At 40.4% G+C, this 15,226-nt stretch overlaps 1 protein-coding gene across 4 annotated transcripts in view; it reads right to left on the reverse strand.

The window, feature by feature from the left end:
• Nucleotides 1-15,226, reverse strand: part of ZNF81 (zinc finger protein 81) — a 106,023-nt gene that overhangs the window by 85,836 nt on the left and 4,961 nt on the right. For all 4 annotated transcript variants that reach the window (XM_047715000.1, XM_047715003.1, XM_047715002.1 and 1 more), the window contains one exon: nucleotides 13,639-13,877. In XM_047715000.1, coding sequence (XP_047570956.1) covers nucleotides 13,639-13,877 — 239 coding nt within the window. The remainder of the gene's footprint in view (nucleotides 1-13,638; nucleotides 13,878-15,226) is intronic.

The following is a 15,226-nucleotide window of genomic DNA, read 5'->3' on the forward strand; positions in this document are numbered from 1 at the left end:
TCAATAAGAATAGGTCCACACCCCGTCACCTAATAGTAAAATTTACAAGTCTTAGTGACAAAGAGAAAATCCTGAAAGCAGCCCAGGAAAAGAAGTCTGTAACATACAATGGTAAAAATATTAGATTGGCAGCAGACTTATCCACAGAGACCTGGCAGGCCAGAAAGAGCAGGCATGATATATTCAGAACACTAAACGAGAAAAACATGCAGCCAAGAATACTATATCCAGCTAGGTTATCATTGAAAATAGAAGGAGAGATAAAAAGCTTCCAGGACAAACAAAAACTGAAAGATTTGCAAACACCAAACCAGCTTTACAGGAAATATTGAAAGGGGTCCTCTAAGCAAAGAGAGAGCCTAAAAGTAGTAGATCAGAAAGGAATAGAGACAATATACAGTAACAGTCACCTTACAGGCAATACAATGGCACTAAATTCATATCTCTCAATAGTTACCCTGAATGTAAATGGGCTAAATGCCCCAATCAAAAGACACAGGGTATCAGAATGGATAAAAAAACAAAAACCATCTATATGTTGCCTACAAGAAACTCATCTTACACCCAAAGACACCTCCAGGTTTAAACTGAGGGGGTGGAAAAGAATTTACCATGCTAATGGACATCAGAAGAAAGCAGGAGTGGCAATCCTTATATCAGATCAATTAGATTTTAAGCCAAAGATTATAATAAGAGATGAGGAAGGACACTATATCATACTCAAAGGAACTGTCCAACAAGAAGATCTAACAATTTTAAATATCTATGCCCCTAACGTGGGAGCAGCCAACTATATAAACCAATTAATAACAAAATCAAAGAAACACATCGACAAGAATACAATAATAGTAGGGGATTTTAACACTCCCCTCACTGAAATGGACAGATCATCCAAGCAAAAGATCAACAAGGAAATCAAGGCCTTAAATGACACACTGGACCAGATGGACATCACAGATATATTCAGAACATTTCATCCCAAAGCAACAGAATACACATTCTTCTCTAGTGCACATGGAACATTCTCCAGAATAGATCACATTCTTGGTCCTAAATCAAGTCTCAACCGGTATCAAAAGATTGGGATCATTCTACACATTTAATGCAATTCCTATCAAAGTACCATCCATTTTTTTCAAAGAAATGGAACAAATAATCCTAAAATTTATATGGAACCAGAAAAGACCTCGAATAGCCAAAGGAATATTGAAAAAGAAAGCCAAAGTTGGTGGCATCACAATTCCGGACTTCAAGCTCTATTACAAAGCTGTCATCATCAAGACAGCATGGTACTGGCACAAAAACAGACACATAGATCAATGGAACAGAATAGAGAGCCCAGAAATGGACCCTCAACTCTATGGTCAACTCATCTTCGACAAAGCAGGAAAGAATGTCCAATGGAACAAAGACAGCCTCTTCAATAAATGGTGTTGGGAAAATTGGACAGCCACATGCAGAAAAATGAAATTGGATCATTTCCTTACACCACACACGAAAATAGACTCAAAATGGATGAAGGATCTCAATGTGAGAAAGGAATCCATCAAAATCCTCGAGGAGAACACAGGCAGCAACCTCTTCGACCTCAGCCGCAGCAACATCTTCCTAGGAACATCACCAAAGGCAAGGGAAGCAAGGGCAAAAATGAACTTTTGGGATTTTATCAAGATCAAAAGCTTTTGCACAGCAAAGGAAACAGTTAAAAAAACCAAAAGACAACTGACAGAATGGGAGAAGATATTTGCAAATGACATATCAGATAAAGGGCTAGTGTCCAAAATCTATAAAGAACTTAGCAAACTCAACACCCAAAGAACAAATAATCCAATCAAGAAATGGGCAGAGGACATGAACAGACATTTCTGCAAAGAAGACATCCAGATGGCCAACAGACACATAAAAAAGTGCTCCATATCACTCGGCATCAGGGAAATACAAATCAAAACCACCATGAGATATCACCTCACACCAGTCAGAATGGCTAAAATTAACAAGTCAGGAAATGACAGATGCTGGCGAGGATGCGGAGAAAGGGGAACCCTCCTACACTGTTGGTGGGAATGCAAGCTGGTGCAACCACTCTGGAAAACAGCATGGAGGTTCCTCAAAATGTTGAAAATAGAACTACCCTATGACCCTGCAATTGCACTGCTGGGTATTTACCCTAAAGATACAAACATAGTGATCCGAAGGGGCACATGCACCCGAATGTTTATAGCAGCAATGTCTACAATAGCCAAACTATGGAAAGAACCTAGATGTCCATCTACAGACGAATGGATAAAGAAGATGTGGTATATATACACAATGGAATACTATGCAGCCATCAAAAGAAATGAAATCTTGCCATTTGCGACGACGTGGATGGAACTAGAGGGTATCATGCTTAGCGAAATAAGTCAATCGGAGAAAGACAACTATCATATGATCTCCCTGATATGAGGGAGAGGAGATGCAACATGGGGGGTCGAGGGGGTAGGAGAAGAGTAAATGAAACAAGATGGGATTGGGAGGGAGACAAACCATAAGTGACTCTTAATCTCACAAAACAAACTGAGGGTTGATGGGGGGAGGGGGTTGGGAGAGGGGGTGGGGTTATGGATATTGGGGAGGGTATGTGCTATGGTGAGTGTTGTGAAGTGTGTAAACCTGTCGATTCGCAGACCTGTACCCCTGGGGATAAAAATATATGTTTATAAAGCTGTAAAAAAAAAAAAAAAAAGAAAGAAAGGATGAATCCCCAAGTTTTGTAGCAACATGGACGGGACTGGAAGAGATTATGCTGAGTGAAATAAGTCAAGCAGAGAGAGTCAATTATCATATGGTTTCACTTATTTGTGGAGCATAACAAATAGCATGGAGGACAAGGGGAGATGGAGAGGAGAAGGGAGTTGAGGGAAATTGGAAGGGGAGGTGAACCATGAGAGACTATGGACTCTGAAAAACGATCTGAGAATTTTGAAGGGGTGGGGGGTGGGAGGTTGGGGGCACCAGGTGGTGGGTATTGTAGAGGGCACGGATTGCATGGAGCACTGGGTGTGGTGCAAAAGTAATGAATACTGTTATGCTGAAAAAAATAAAAAAATTAAAAAAAAAAAAAAGAAAACATAAAAATCATGCAAAAAAAAAAAAACCTGACAAAGCCTAAAGCAGGTTATTTGAAAAGATTAATAAAATTGATAAGACTCTAAAAAAAAAAACCAAAAAAAAAAACCAAAAAAAAACCAATACTATTCATAGGCAAATGTGTATGTTATTGGGGGTGTATGGAAAAGCTAAATTTCTGTCTTCCATTTTAATGGGAAGTCAAACGTTAAGGGCCAAAATTTTTTTTTTTAAATATCAAATCCATTAAGCAGAGTAAGAGCGCTTGCCTCCAGGGAGCCAAAATCTGGCAAAAAACAAAGCAGGAAAGAGCCATTTTTAAAAGACAACTTCAAAAGCTATTTGCCACCCTTTACCACTTGTAAATAAAACTAAAAACTAATGTCAAATCACAAAGTGGCAAAAAATATTCACAAAAACATACAAGAACCATAATGGGTCATGAACCCTAACATTAAAAAAAAAAAAAAAAACCTTTAAAAATTCTTAAGCTATGAAACCAGAAATCAAGTAGAAGAAAACCTCTGGAAAGAATACAAACACATGGAGGCTAACAACATGCTAGTGAACCACAAATGGGTCAATCAAGAGGTCAAAGAGGAAATGAAAAATGAAGGAAAGGAAAAATGAAAACACAATGGTCCCAAATCTTTGGGACTCGGCAAAAACAGTTCTAAGAGGGAAGTGTACTGAGATCAGGCCTATTTCAAAAGGCTAGAACAATCTGAAATAACCTAACCTTACAGCTGAAGGAGCCAGAGAAAGAAGAACAAACAAAGACCAAATCTAGAGAAGGAAGGAAATAATAAATATTAGAGCAGAAATAAATGAGACAAAGACCAAAAAAAAAAAACAAAACAGAAAAGGGGGCAATGAAACTAAGAGCTGCTTCTGCAGATCAACAAAATTGATAAACCCTGATCTCATCAAGAAAAAAAAGAGAATACTCAAAATAAATAAAATCAGAAATGACAAAGGACACAGGACAAGTGACCTCACAGAAATACAGAGGATCATAAGGGAATATCATGAAACATAATATGCCAACAAATTGGACAGCCTAGAAGAAACAGATACATTCCTAGAAATATCATCTCCCAAAACTGATTGGAGGAAGAAACAGAAAATTTGAACAGACTGATTAACAGCAATGAAATTGAGTCAGTAGTCAAAAAACTCCCAATGAACTGAAGTCCAGAACCAGATGGTTTCACAGGTGAATTCTAAAGAATTACTACTGGGGTGCCTGGGTGTGCAGTTGGTTGAGTGCCCAACTCTTGGTTTCAGCTCAGGTTGTGATCTCCGGGTCGTGGGATAGAGACCTTCATCAGGCTCCACACTCAGCTTGGAGTCTGCTTAAGATTCTCTCTCTCCTCCCTTCTCTCCCTCTGCCCCTACATACATACACACTCTCTCAAATAAATAAACAAATCTTTTTAAAAAATAAAAAACAGTTACTATCTATTCTTTTCAAATTATTCTAAAAAGTAGAAGAGGAAGGAAAACTTCCAAATTCATTCTACAAGGCCAGCATTTCCCTGATACCAAAAACAGACAAGGATACTACAAAGAAAGAGAACTACAGGCCAGTATCTCTGATGAACATAGATGCAAAAATCCTCAACAAAATATTAGCAAACTGAATCCAACAATATATTTTTAAAAATCCTAACCCTAACCCTAATCCACAGTCAAGTGAAATTTATTCCAGGGATGTAACGGGGGTTTAACACTCATAAACCAGTGAGTGTCATACAACACATTAACAAGAGAAAGCATAAAAACCATATGATCATCTCAACAGATGCAGAGAAAGCATTTGACAAAGTACAACATCCATTCATAATAAAAACTCTCAATAAAGTGGGTTTAGAGGGAACATGCTTCAACATAATAAAGGCCATTTATAAAAAACTCACAGCTAACATCATAGTCAATGGTGAAAACCTGAAAGCTTTTCCTCTAAGATCAGGAACAAGACAGCTACATGCAAAAGAATGAAAATGGGGTACTTTTTTACAACATATATAAAAATAAACTCAAAATGGATTAAAGATCTAAATGTGAGACCTGAAGCTACAGTAATCCTAAAAGAAAATACAGGTAGTAATCTCTTGGACATTGCCCTTAGCAACATATTTATGGATATGTTTCCTGAGGCAAGAGAAACAAAAGCAAAAATAAACTATTGGGACTGTACCAAAATTAAAAGGTTTGCACGGCAAAGGAAACCATCAACAAAATAAGAAGGCAAGGAGTGCCTGGGTGGCTCAGTGGGTTAAAGTCTCTCCCTTCAGCTCAGGTCATGATCCCAGGGTCCTGAGATCGAGCCCCACATCAGGCTCTCTGCTCAGCAGTAAGCCTGCTTCCTCCTCTCTCTCTGCGTGCCTCTCTGCCTACTTGTGATCTCTCTCTCTGTGTCAAATAAATAAATAAAATCTTTTTTAAAAATAAAAAAATAATAAGGCAAACTAATGAAAAGGAAAGGATATGTGCAAATATATGTCCAATAAGGGGTTAATATCCAAAATATACAAAGAACCCTAAAATCATCTGATTAAAAACCAAGCAGAGGACCTGAATACTTTTCCAAAAAAGACATACAGATGGCCAACTGGCTCATGAAAAGATGCTCAACATCACTAATTATCAGGAAAGTGCCAATCAAAACCACATGAAATGTCACCTCACAACAGCCAAAATGCCTAGAATCAAACAGGGAAGAAATAACAGGTGTGGGGGAGGATGTGGAGAAGAGGGAAGCCTCGTGCACTGCGGGTGGGAATGGAATCGGGTACAATCACCTTGGTAGACAGTGGGGAGGTTACTCAAAACATTAAAAATAGAATTACTCCACGATCCACTGATACAACTGGGTACTTACCCAAGGAAAATGAAAATACATATTCAAAAAGGTATGTGTACCCCTATGTTTATTGAAACATTATTCACAATAGTTAAGATTAAGGAAGGAACCCAGGTGTCCATCAATAGATGAAAGCATAGAGAAGATGTGGTACACACACACACACACACACACACACACACACACTCACTCTCTCTCTCTCTCTCACACTGGAATGTTACTCAGCCATAAAATAAAATGAAACCCTGGGACTCCTGGCTGGCTCAGTTGGTGAGGCCTGTGACTCGATCTTGGGGTTGTGGGTTCAAGCCCCATGTTAGGTAAAAAGATTACTTAAAAATAGAATATTTTTAAAAAAAAGAATGGACAGGAGATCACACAAGGAAAACACTTCCCCAGAGGCACTGACTGGGAAAATGAGAGGGGCTGATCATTGTGAGTTCTTATAAGAGGCGGAGCTCAAAGACTGGAGTTTTAGAGGTCCGTGCCATGGCTGGTGTGAGCCCAGCAGGTGCCATGGCTTTCCTGCAGAGAAGGAGGGCGGAGGCCTCAGGGCCAACGGCATGCTCTGAGGATTCCCTGGGACACACTGGGAGAGACAGTTTCCCTTCTTGGAGGACATTGGGGAGAAGTGGCCTTGCCTCTCAGGGGCCAAAAGAGCCAGCAGGCACCACTGTGCTCCCCTGCCACTTAGTATAGGAGCAGAGACACCTGCTGAGGGCGGCTAACCTGGACACTGGCATTTTGTTGCGTTTTACTCTAAACTCCAAGCCCCTGTGCTTTGGTGTGACTGCCTTTTTGGGACAAATTGGCACCAGCCCCAGTGCGTCAAGACCCACCCCCAGAGGACCACTGAAGGACCACACCATGCTAGGTCCCTAAAGTTTAGAGTTTTGAAATGCAGCTGGCCTGCCTGGAGTAAAAGACAGGTGCCCTGCACTGCAAGGCAGGCAGGTGGCCTGGACATGAACAGGGTGAAGGCAGGGATCTAAGGGACACCTGGGACATAAGAGGGGAGAGGGTCTACTCTTCTGTGAGGGCTTCCTGGACACCAATGGGCACAGACTCCCCTCACCAGGGATGAGAGAGGGGGCTGGTGTGATTTTTCTCCCCTGCCCAGTAGGATGCACTGAAGTCAGGGAGCAGCACAGCACCCACAGTGGGGGCTGGAGCCACTTACACCAAGACCCACCTCTCTGTACTCAGCAGGTGTTTCTCTACTAGGGCCGGTGTACCTGAGACCCAGGGCAGCAGGCTCCTCCCCGAGAAGACCAGCACAACCCCCTCCACCCCCGCATATACCACATCTCCTGACCACAGAGTGCTGCAAAGCTTCAGCTCGACTGGAAATAGCATCAGGTCTCTTTTCAGCAAGAAGACCAGAGCACACCTGGTTAAAACTCGCCACACTCTGGCCAAGGTCCAAATGTCCCCACCGCAGGCAAGGAGATACTCTGCAGGGGACTGACCGGATGGAAAGAGCAGTGAAAACACAGCAGCAGAAGGCACACAGCATACACCAGAGACACTTCCTGAAGCATCAGGTGCTGGACAGTATAAGACTACTTCTTCATTAGGCCATTACTCTCAGAAGCAAGATACATTATAGACTTTCCTAACACAGAGGAGAAAACAGAGACCTAGGGGCGCCTGGGGGGGCTCAGTCAGTTAAGTGTCTGCCTTCGGCTCAGATCAGATCTCAGGGTCCTGGGATAGAGCCCCATGTCAGGGTCTATATCACCAGTAAGTCTGCTTCTCCCTCTCCCTCTGCCCCTTCCCACTGCTTGTGCTCTCTCTCTGTCTCAAAAAAATAAATAAAATCTTAAAAAAAAAAAACCAGCCCAGAGACCAAGACAAAATGCCAGGATAGGGGATTCATCCCAAAAGAAAGAACAACACAAGTTCAGGCCAGGGATCTAACTGAAATGGATATAAGTAATATGCCTGACCCAAAGCAACAACCATTAGGATACTAGCTGGGCTTGAGAAGAGCATAGAAGACGTCAGAGAAACCCTGGCTGTAGAGATAAAAGACCTAACTCAAACTATCAGGCCGAAATTAAAAAAGCTATAACTGAGATGTGAAATGGACTGGATGTAATGACCACAAGGATGGAAGAAGCAGAGGAATGAATAAATGATACAGAGGACAAAATTATGGAAAATAATGATAGAATTGGGAACTCAGGAACTCCATAAAGCATAATAACATTCATATTATAGGAGTCCCAAAAGAAGAAAAGAGATGGAAAATGGAGCTGAGGTTTATTTGAAGAAATTATAGGTGAAAACTTCTTTAATCTGGGGAAGGAAACAGACATCCAAATACAGGAGGCACAGAAAACTACATCAAAATCAACAAAAGCAGGCCAACACCAAGACACATTATAGTAAAATTTGCAAAATACAGAGATAAGGGGAAAAATCCTTAAAGCAGCAAGGGAAAAGAAGTCCCTAATTTATAAGAGAAGACAAGTAAGGTTAGCAGCAGATTTTGCCATGGAAACCTGGCAGGCCAGAAGAGAGGGGCAGGACATATTCAATGTGCTGAATGGGAAAAATATGCAGCCAAGAACATTGTATCCAGCGAGGCTGTCATTCAGAATAGAAGGAGAGATGAAGAGTTTCCCAGACAAACAAAAATTAAAGGAGTTTGAGACCACCAAACCAGCCCTGCAAGAAATATTAAAGGGGACTCTTTGCGTGGGAAAGAAAGACCGAAAGCAACAAAGACTAGAAAGGAAAAGAGAAAAGCTCCAGAAACAACCACTTAACAAATAATACAATGGCAACAAATTTGTATCTTTCAGTAATCACTCTGAATGTAAATGGGCTACATGCCCGTCAACAGTTATGGGGTATCAGAATGGATATAAAAAACAAGACACACATTTTAGACCCAAAGACACCTCCAGATTAAAAGGGAGGGAGTGGAGAACCATTTGTCATGTTATGGACATCAAAAAAAGCTGGAGTAGCCATACTAACATCAGACAAGATTTTAAAACAAAGCCTGTAACAAGAGATGTAGAAGAGCATTAAATCATAATTAAGGGGTCTATCCATCAAGAAGATCTAACAATTATAAATATTTATGCCCTCAACTTGGGAGCAGCCAAATATATAAATCAATTAATAACAAATATAAAGAACTTACTGATAATAATATAATGATAGTAGGGGACTTTAACACCTCACAGCAATGGACAGATCATCTAAGCAGAAGATCAACAAGGAAACAAGGGCTTTGAATGACACACTGGATCAGATGGACTTAACAGATATACTCAAAACATTTTCTCCTAAGGCAGCCAAATATACATTCTTTTCGAGTACACATGGGACATTCTCCAGAATAGATAACATCCTGGGTCACAAATCAGGCCTCAACCAGTACAAAGAGACTGAGATCGTACTATGCATATTTTCAGACCACAACATTGTGAAACTTGAAGTCAACCACAAGAAAATATTTGGAAAGGCCACAAATACATGGAGGTTAAAGAATGTCCTACTAAAGAATGAGTGGGTTAACCAAGAAATTAAAGAAGAAATTTAAAAATACATGGAAGCAAATGAAAATGAAAACAGGATAGTCCAGAACCTTTGGGATGCAGCAAAGGCAGTCCTAAGAGGGAATTATATAGCAATACAGGCCTACCTCCAGAAGCAAGAAAAATCTCAAATATACAACCTAACCTTACACCTAAAGGAGCTAGAAAAAGAACATCAAATGAGTTTAAGCCAGCCAAAGAAGGGAAGTAATAAAGATCAGAACAGAAATAAATGACACAGAAACAAAAAAAAAATAGGCTAGATCAATGAAACTAGGAGCTGGTTCTTTCAAAGAATTAACAAAATCGATAAACCCCTAGCCAGGCTTATCAAAAAGAAGAGAACAGACCCAAAAAGTAAAATCACAAACGAGAGAGGAGAGATCATAACAAATACCACAGAAATACGAACAATTATAAGAGAATATTATGAAAAATCATATGCCAACAAATTGGGCAATCTGGAAGAAATGGATAGATTCCTAGAAACTTACAAACTACCAAAACTGAAACAGAAAGAAAGAGAAAATTCGAACAGACCGATAACCAGCAAACAAATTGAATCAGGAATCAAAAATCTCCCAATAAACAAAATCAGGGCCAGATGGCTTCCCAGGTGAATTCTACCAGGCATTTAAAGAAGAGTTAATATCTAGTCTTTAAAAACTGTTCCAAAAAATAAAAATGGAAGGAAAACTTCCAAACTTATTCTACAAGGCCAGTATTACCTTGATCCCAAAACCAAAGACCCTACTAAAAAGGAGAATTACACACCAATATCCTTGATGAACATGGATGCAAAAATTCTCAACAACATACTAGCAAATCAAATCTAACAGTACTTTAAAGGAATCATTCACCATGATCAAGTGGGATTTATTCCTGGGCTGCAAGGTGAGTTAACAACCGCAAAGCAATCAACATGATACGCCACATTAATAAAAGAAAGGATAAGAACCATATGATCCTGTCAACAGATGCAGAAAAATCATTTGACAAAATATAGCACCCTATCTTAATAAGTTTACTCAAGAAAGTAGGATAGAAGGAACATACCTCAACATCATAAAGGGCATATACAAAAGACCTAGAGCTGATGTCATCTTCAATGGTGAAAAACAGAGCTTTACTCCTAATGTCAGAAACAAGACAAGGACACCCACTCTCATGTGATTTAATACAGTACTAGAAATTCTAGTTTCAGCAGTCAGACAACAGAAAGAAATACAAGCATCCAAATCGGCAAGGAAGAAATCAAACTTTCACTCTTTGCAGAAAACATGATGCTGTATGTAGAAAATCCAAAAGACTTCACCAAAAAACTGCTAGAACTGACAAATTCAGTAAAGTCACAGGATACAAAACCAATATACAGAAATCTCTTGCATTTCTATACACCAATAACGAAGCAGCAGAAAGAGATATCAAGAAATCAATCCCTTTTACAATAGCACAAAAAACACAAGATACCTAGGAATAAACCTAACCAAAGAGGTAAAAGATCTGTACTCTGGAAACTACAGAACACTCCTGAAGGAAACTGAAGAGGACACAAAGAGATGGAAATGCATTCCACGCTCATGGATTGGAAGAACAAACATTAGTAAAATGTCTTTACTTCCCAGAGCAATCTACACATTTAATGCAGTCCCTATCAAACACCACCAGCAGTTTTCACAGAACAAGAACAAACAATCCTAAAATTTGTATGGAGCCACAACAGACTCTGAATAGCCAAAGAAATCTTGAAAAAGAAAGGCAAGGCTGGAGGCATCACAATTCCAGACTTCAAGCTCTATCAAAAAGCTGTAGTCATCGAGACAGTATGGGACTGGCACAAAAACAAAACAGAAATCAATGGAACAGAATAGAGAACCCAGAAATGGACCCACAACTGTATGGTCAACTAATCTTTTTTTTTTTTATTTGACAGACAGATCACAAGTAGGCAGAGAGGCAGGCAGAGAGAAACAGGAGGAGGAGGCAAGCTCCCTGCTGAGCAGAGAGCCCAACACGGGACTCAATCCCAGGACCCTGAGATCATGACCTGAGCCGAAGGCAGAGGCTTTAACCACTGAGCCACCCAGGCGCCCCATCAACTAATCTTTTTTTTTAAAGATTTTATTTATTTGACAGAGAGACCACAAGTAGGCAGAGAGGCAGGCGGTGGGGGCAGAGGGAAAGCAGACTCCCTGCTGAGCAGAGAGCCCAATTCAGTGCTCGATCCCAGGACCCTGAGATCATGACCTGAGCCAAAGGCAGAGGCTTAACCCACTGAGCCACCCAGGCGCCTCATGGTCAACTAATCTTTGACAAAGCAGGAAAGAATATCCAATGGGAAGAAGTCTTTTCAACAAATGGTGTTGGGAAAACTGGACAGCAACATGCAAAATAATGAAACTGGACCCCTTTCTTATACCATCCATAAAAATAAATTCAAAATGGATGAAAGACTTAAATGTGAGACAGAAAACCATCAAAATCCTACAGGAGAACACAGGCAGCAACCTCTTTGACCTTGGTCACAGCAACTTCTTACTAGGTAGGTCTCTGGAGGCAAGGGAAACAAAAGCAAACTACTGGGACTACTGGGACTTCATTGAGACAAAAAGCTTTTCATAGCAAAAAAAAAAAATCAAAACTAAAAGACAACCTACAGAATGGGAGAAGATATTTGCAAATGACATATCAGATAAAGGGCTAGTATCCAAAATCTATAAAGAACATATCAAACTGAACACCCATAAGACAAATATCAAGTTGAGAAACGGGTAGAAATATGAACAGACATTTCTCTAAAGAAGACATCCAGATGGCCAACAGCACATGAAAAGGTGCTCAGCATCACTCATCATCAGCGAAATACAAATCAAAACCATAGTAAGATATCACCTCACACCTGTCAAAATGGCTAAGATTAACAACACAGGAAACGACAGATGCTGGTTGGGGATGCGGAGAAAGGGGAACCCTCCTATGCTGCTGGTGGGAATGTAAATGGGTGCGGTCACTCTGAAAAACAGTATGGAGGTTCCTCAAAGAGTTAAAAAATGGAGCTACCCTATGACCCAGCAATTGCACTACTGGGTATTTACCCCAAAGATACAAAAATACTGATTCAAAGGGACACATGCACCCCAATGTTTATAGCAGCACTGTCAACAATAGCCAAATTATGGCAAGAGTCCAAGATGTCCATTGACTAATGCATGGATAAATAAGAAGTGATATATATATATATACATATATATATATAGCCATAAAAAAGAATGAAACCTTGCCATGTATGATGGTGTGGATGGCACTAGCAAGTATTATGTTAAGCGAAATAAGTCAGATAGAGAAAGTCAAATATCATATGATTTCACGTATATGTGGAATCTGAAAAATAAAACAAATAAAAAAACCAGAAACAAACAGATTCTTAAATACAGAGAACAAACTGATGGTTGCCAGAAGAGAGATCCATGGGTTAATGGCAAAATAGATAAGGGGGATTAAGAGTACGAACTTCCAGGTATAAAATAAGTAAGTCATAGGAATGAAAGGTACAGCACAGGGAATAGAATCAATAATACCGTAGTAACATTTGTATGGTGACAGGCGGTGATTACCCTTACTGTGGTATTTAGCAATGTATATGACTTTCCAATCAATATGTTATACATCTGAGGTGCGCCTGGGTGGCTCAGTTGGTTAAGCATCTGACTCTGGATTTCGGCTCCGGTCATGACCTCAGGGTTTTAAGACTGAGCCCTGAGTCGGGCTCCGTACGGGGCAGGGAACCTGCTTAAGATTCTCTCTCTCCCCCTGCCCTTCTCTGCATCCCCCCTCTAAAAAATATGTTGTCCATCTATAAGTATGTTAATTATTATTATGTTAATTATGTTAATTATATGTTAATTATCCTTCCACAGAAAAATCCATAAGCTAAGATAAATAAAGCAGCCACGGACAAGAGAAAGAACTTCACACAAGGGACATGAATGACCCATAAAAATTCCCTGATTATGCTGCTTGCTTAAGGAAAAAGTCATACAAATAAAAATCATGAGACACTATCTTTCATTCTGGATGAATTCCTGGCCCTGGGCCCCTCTTCCTCCTCACCTCACAGGAGTCGTCACAGGTCCCCATGCCCAGAGCCAGGGATGGCCCAGGAGAGCTGGGGTTGGCTGCCATGTTCCCACTGGACCTCAGCCCTCCAGCTCTCTTGCTGATGCTCCTCCCACAAGCCTGAAGCCAAGTGGGGTCCGTGGACTCCGTGAGAGCTGTTGGGGCCAGGAAGGAGCTCCTGCAGCCTCCACTACGGGGTCTGGCCCACAGGCTCCACGAAGACTCCAAGAAACCTGGAAAGACAGTGTCCACACAGTCAGTCATTCAGCATTCACCCCACAAATGCTTCCGGGGGGTACCAAAGTACAGTCCCTGGCCTTGCATACTGTGGGGTAGACACAGTCCAGTCAAATAAAAGGCATGACCTATTCTAGTCATCCATCAAAATGGAAAATGAGCAAGACCATGAGATATAGACGACCATCACTAAAGCCTTAAATTCTCGCTTTGGCAACTTGTAGTGACGAGAATATAAAAACGTTTCTCAAGTTTTCTTTTCAAAATGAGTCAAAACTCTTCACCTCAAGGGGTTGTGAAAATTCAATGAGATGATGTTTATAAGACACCTGGCAGCAGGCTGACCCAGGGAACATTTTTTTTCTTTAAAGTTTTTATTTATTTGAGTAACCTCTACACCCAACGTGGGGCTTGAACCCATGACCCCAAGATCAAGAGTCACATGCTCCTCTGATTGAGCCAGCCAGACACCTCTAAGCTTTTTTTTCTTCTTCACAGTTTTACAGTATATCATTGTCACCCAGGGAACATTTAATTCACATTAGCAAGTACTGTCATTACTTTAACGGATCAGGTAATATGCGGAAGGGGGTACCTCACTTAATTTGCACAATGATCCTCTCACCCGTGTGTTGCCACAATTACTATTATTTCATTTTATGCACACAGAGACAGAGGCTTAAGCGATATTAAGTCAAAGCCAGTCTACCTGGCTTCAAAATTCACCTTCTCAACACTAATGCACAGTACTTTTTGTGTGGTAGGCTTAAACGTGGTTCTGTTTAACAGATGTTAAGAACCTGACTGTGATTTGGAACACAAAGAAAAAGTAGATTTTCTTAAAACAGAAGAGATAGGCCATAAGGAAAATGCTAATAGCCTGGGATTCCAATGTCTGAACTACCTCAGAATAGTCAGAGGTAAATGTGTCTCTCTTCTCACAGGATCTAGGGAGGAGAGGATGTCTCTGTGTCTATGCTGAGGAACAATTTTATTCTGATCAACCAATAAAAGCAGTACAGATTTAGTCATTCTTTCTGGGAAAGGGAAAGTATCCTTTATAAGATGAAGAGGAACTTAGTTAAGAAAAGCAGAAGTAAGAAATGGGATAAAGAGGAAACAAGAAAGTAAATAAGGAATAAAATAAAAGGCATGAACAAGTTGAATTTTAAACCCATAAACATGATGTTATATCAGAGAAGGACTATGCTTTCTTTCCTGACGCCCATGGAACTTGTATACAATTCCATTAAATAACTTGGCCACGAAGAAAATCTAGTAGGGGCACCTGGGTGGCTCAGTTGGTTAAATCAAGCAACTGACTCTGGGTTCCAGCTCAAGTCAT

Source organism: Lutra lutra, chromosome X (assembly GCF_902655055.1).
Source record: "Lutra lutra chromosome X, mLutLut1.2, whole genome shotgun sequence".
Classification (NCBI taxonomy): Eukaryota; Metazoa; Chordata; class Mammalia; order Carnivora; family Mustelidae; genus Lutra; species Lutra lutra.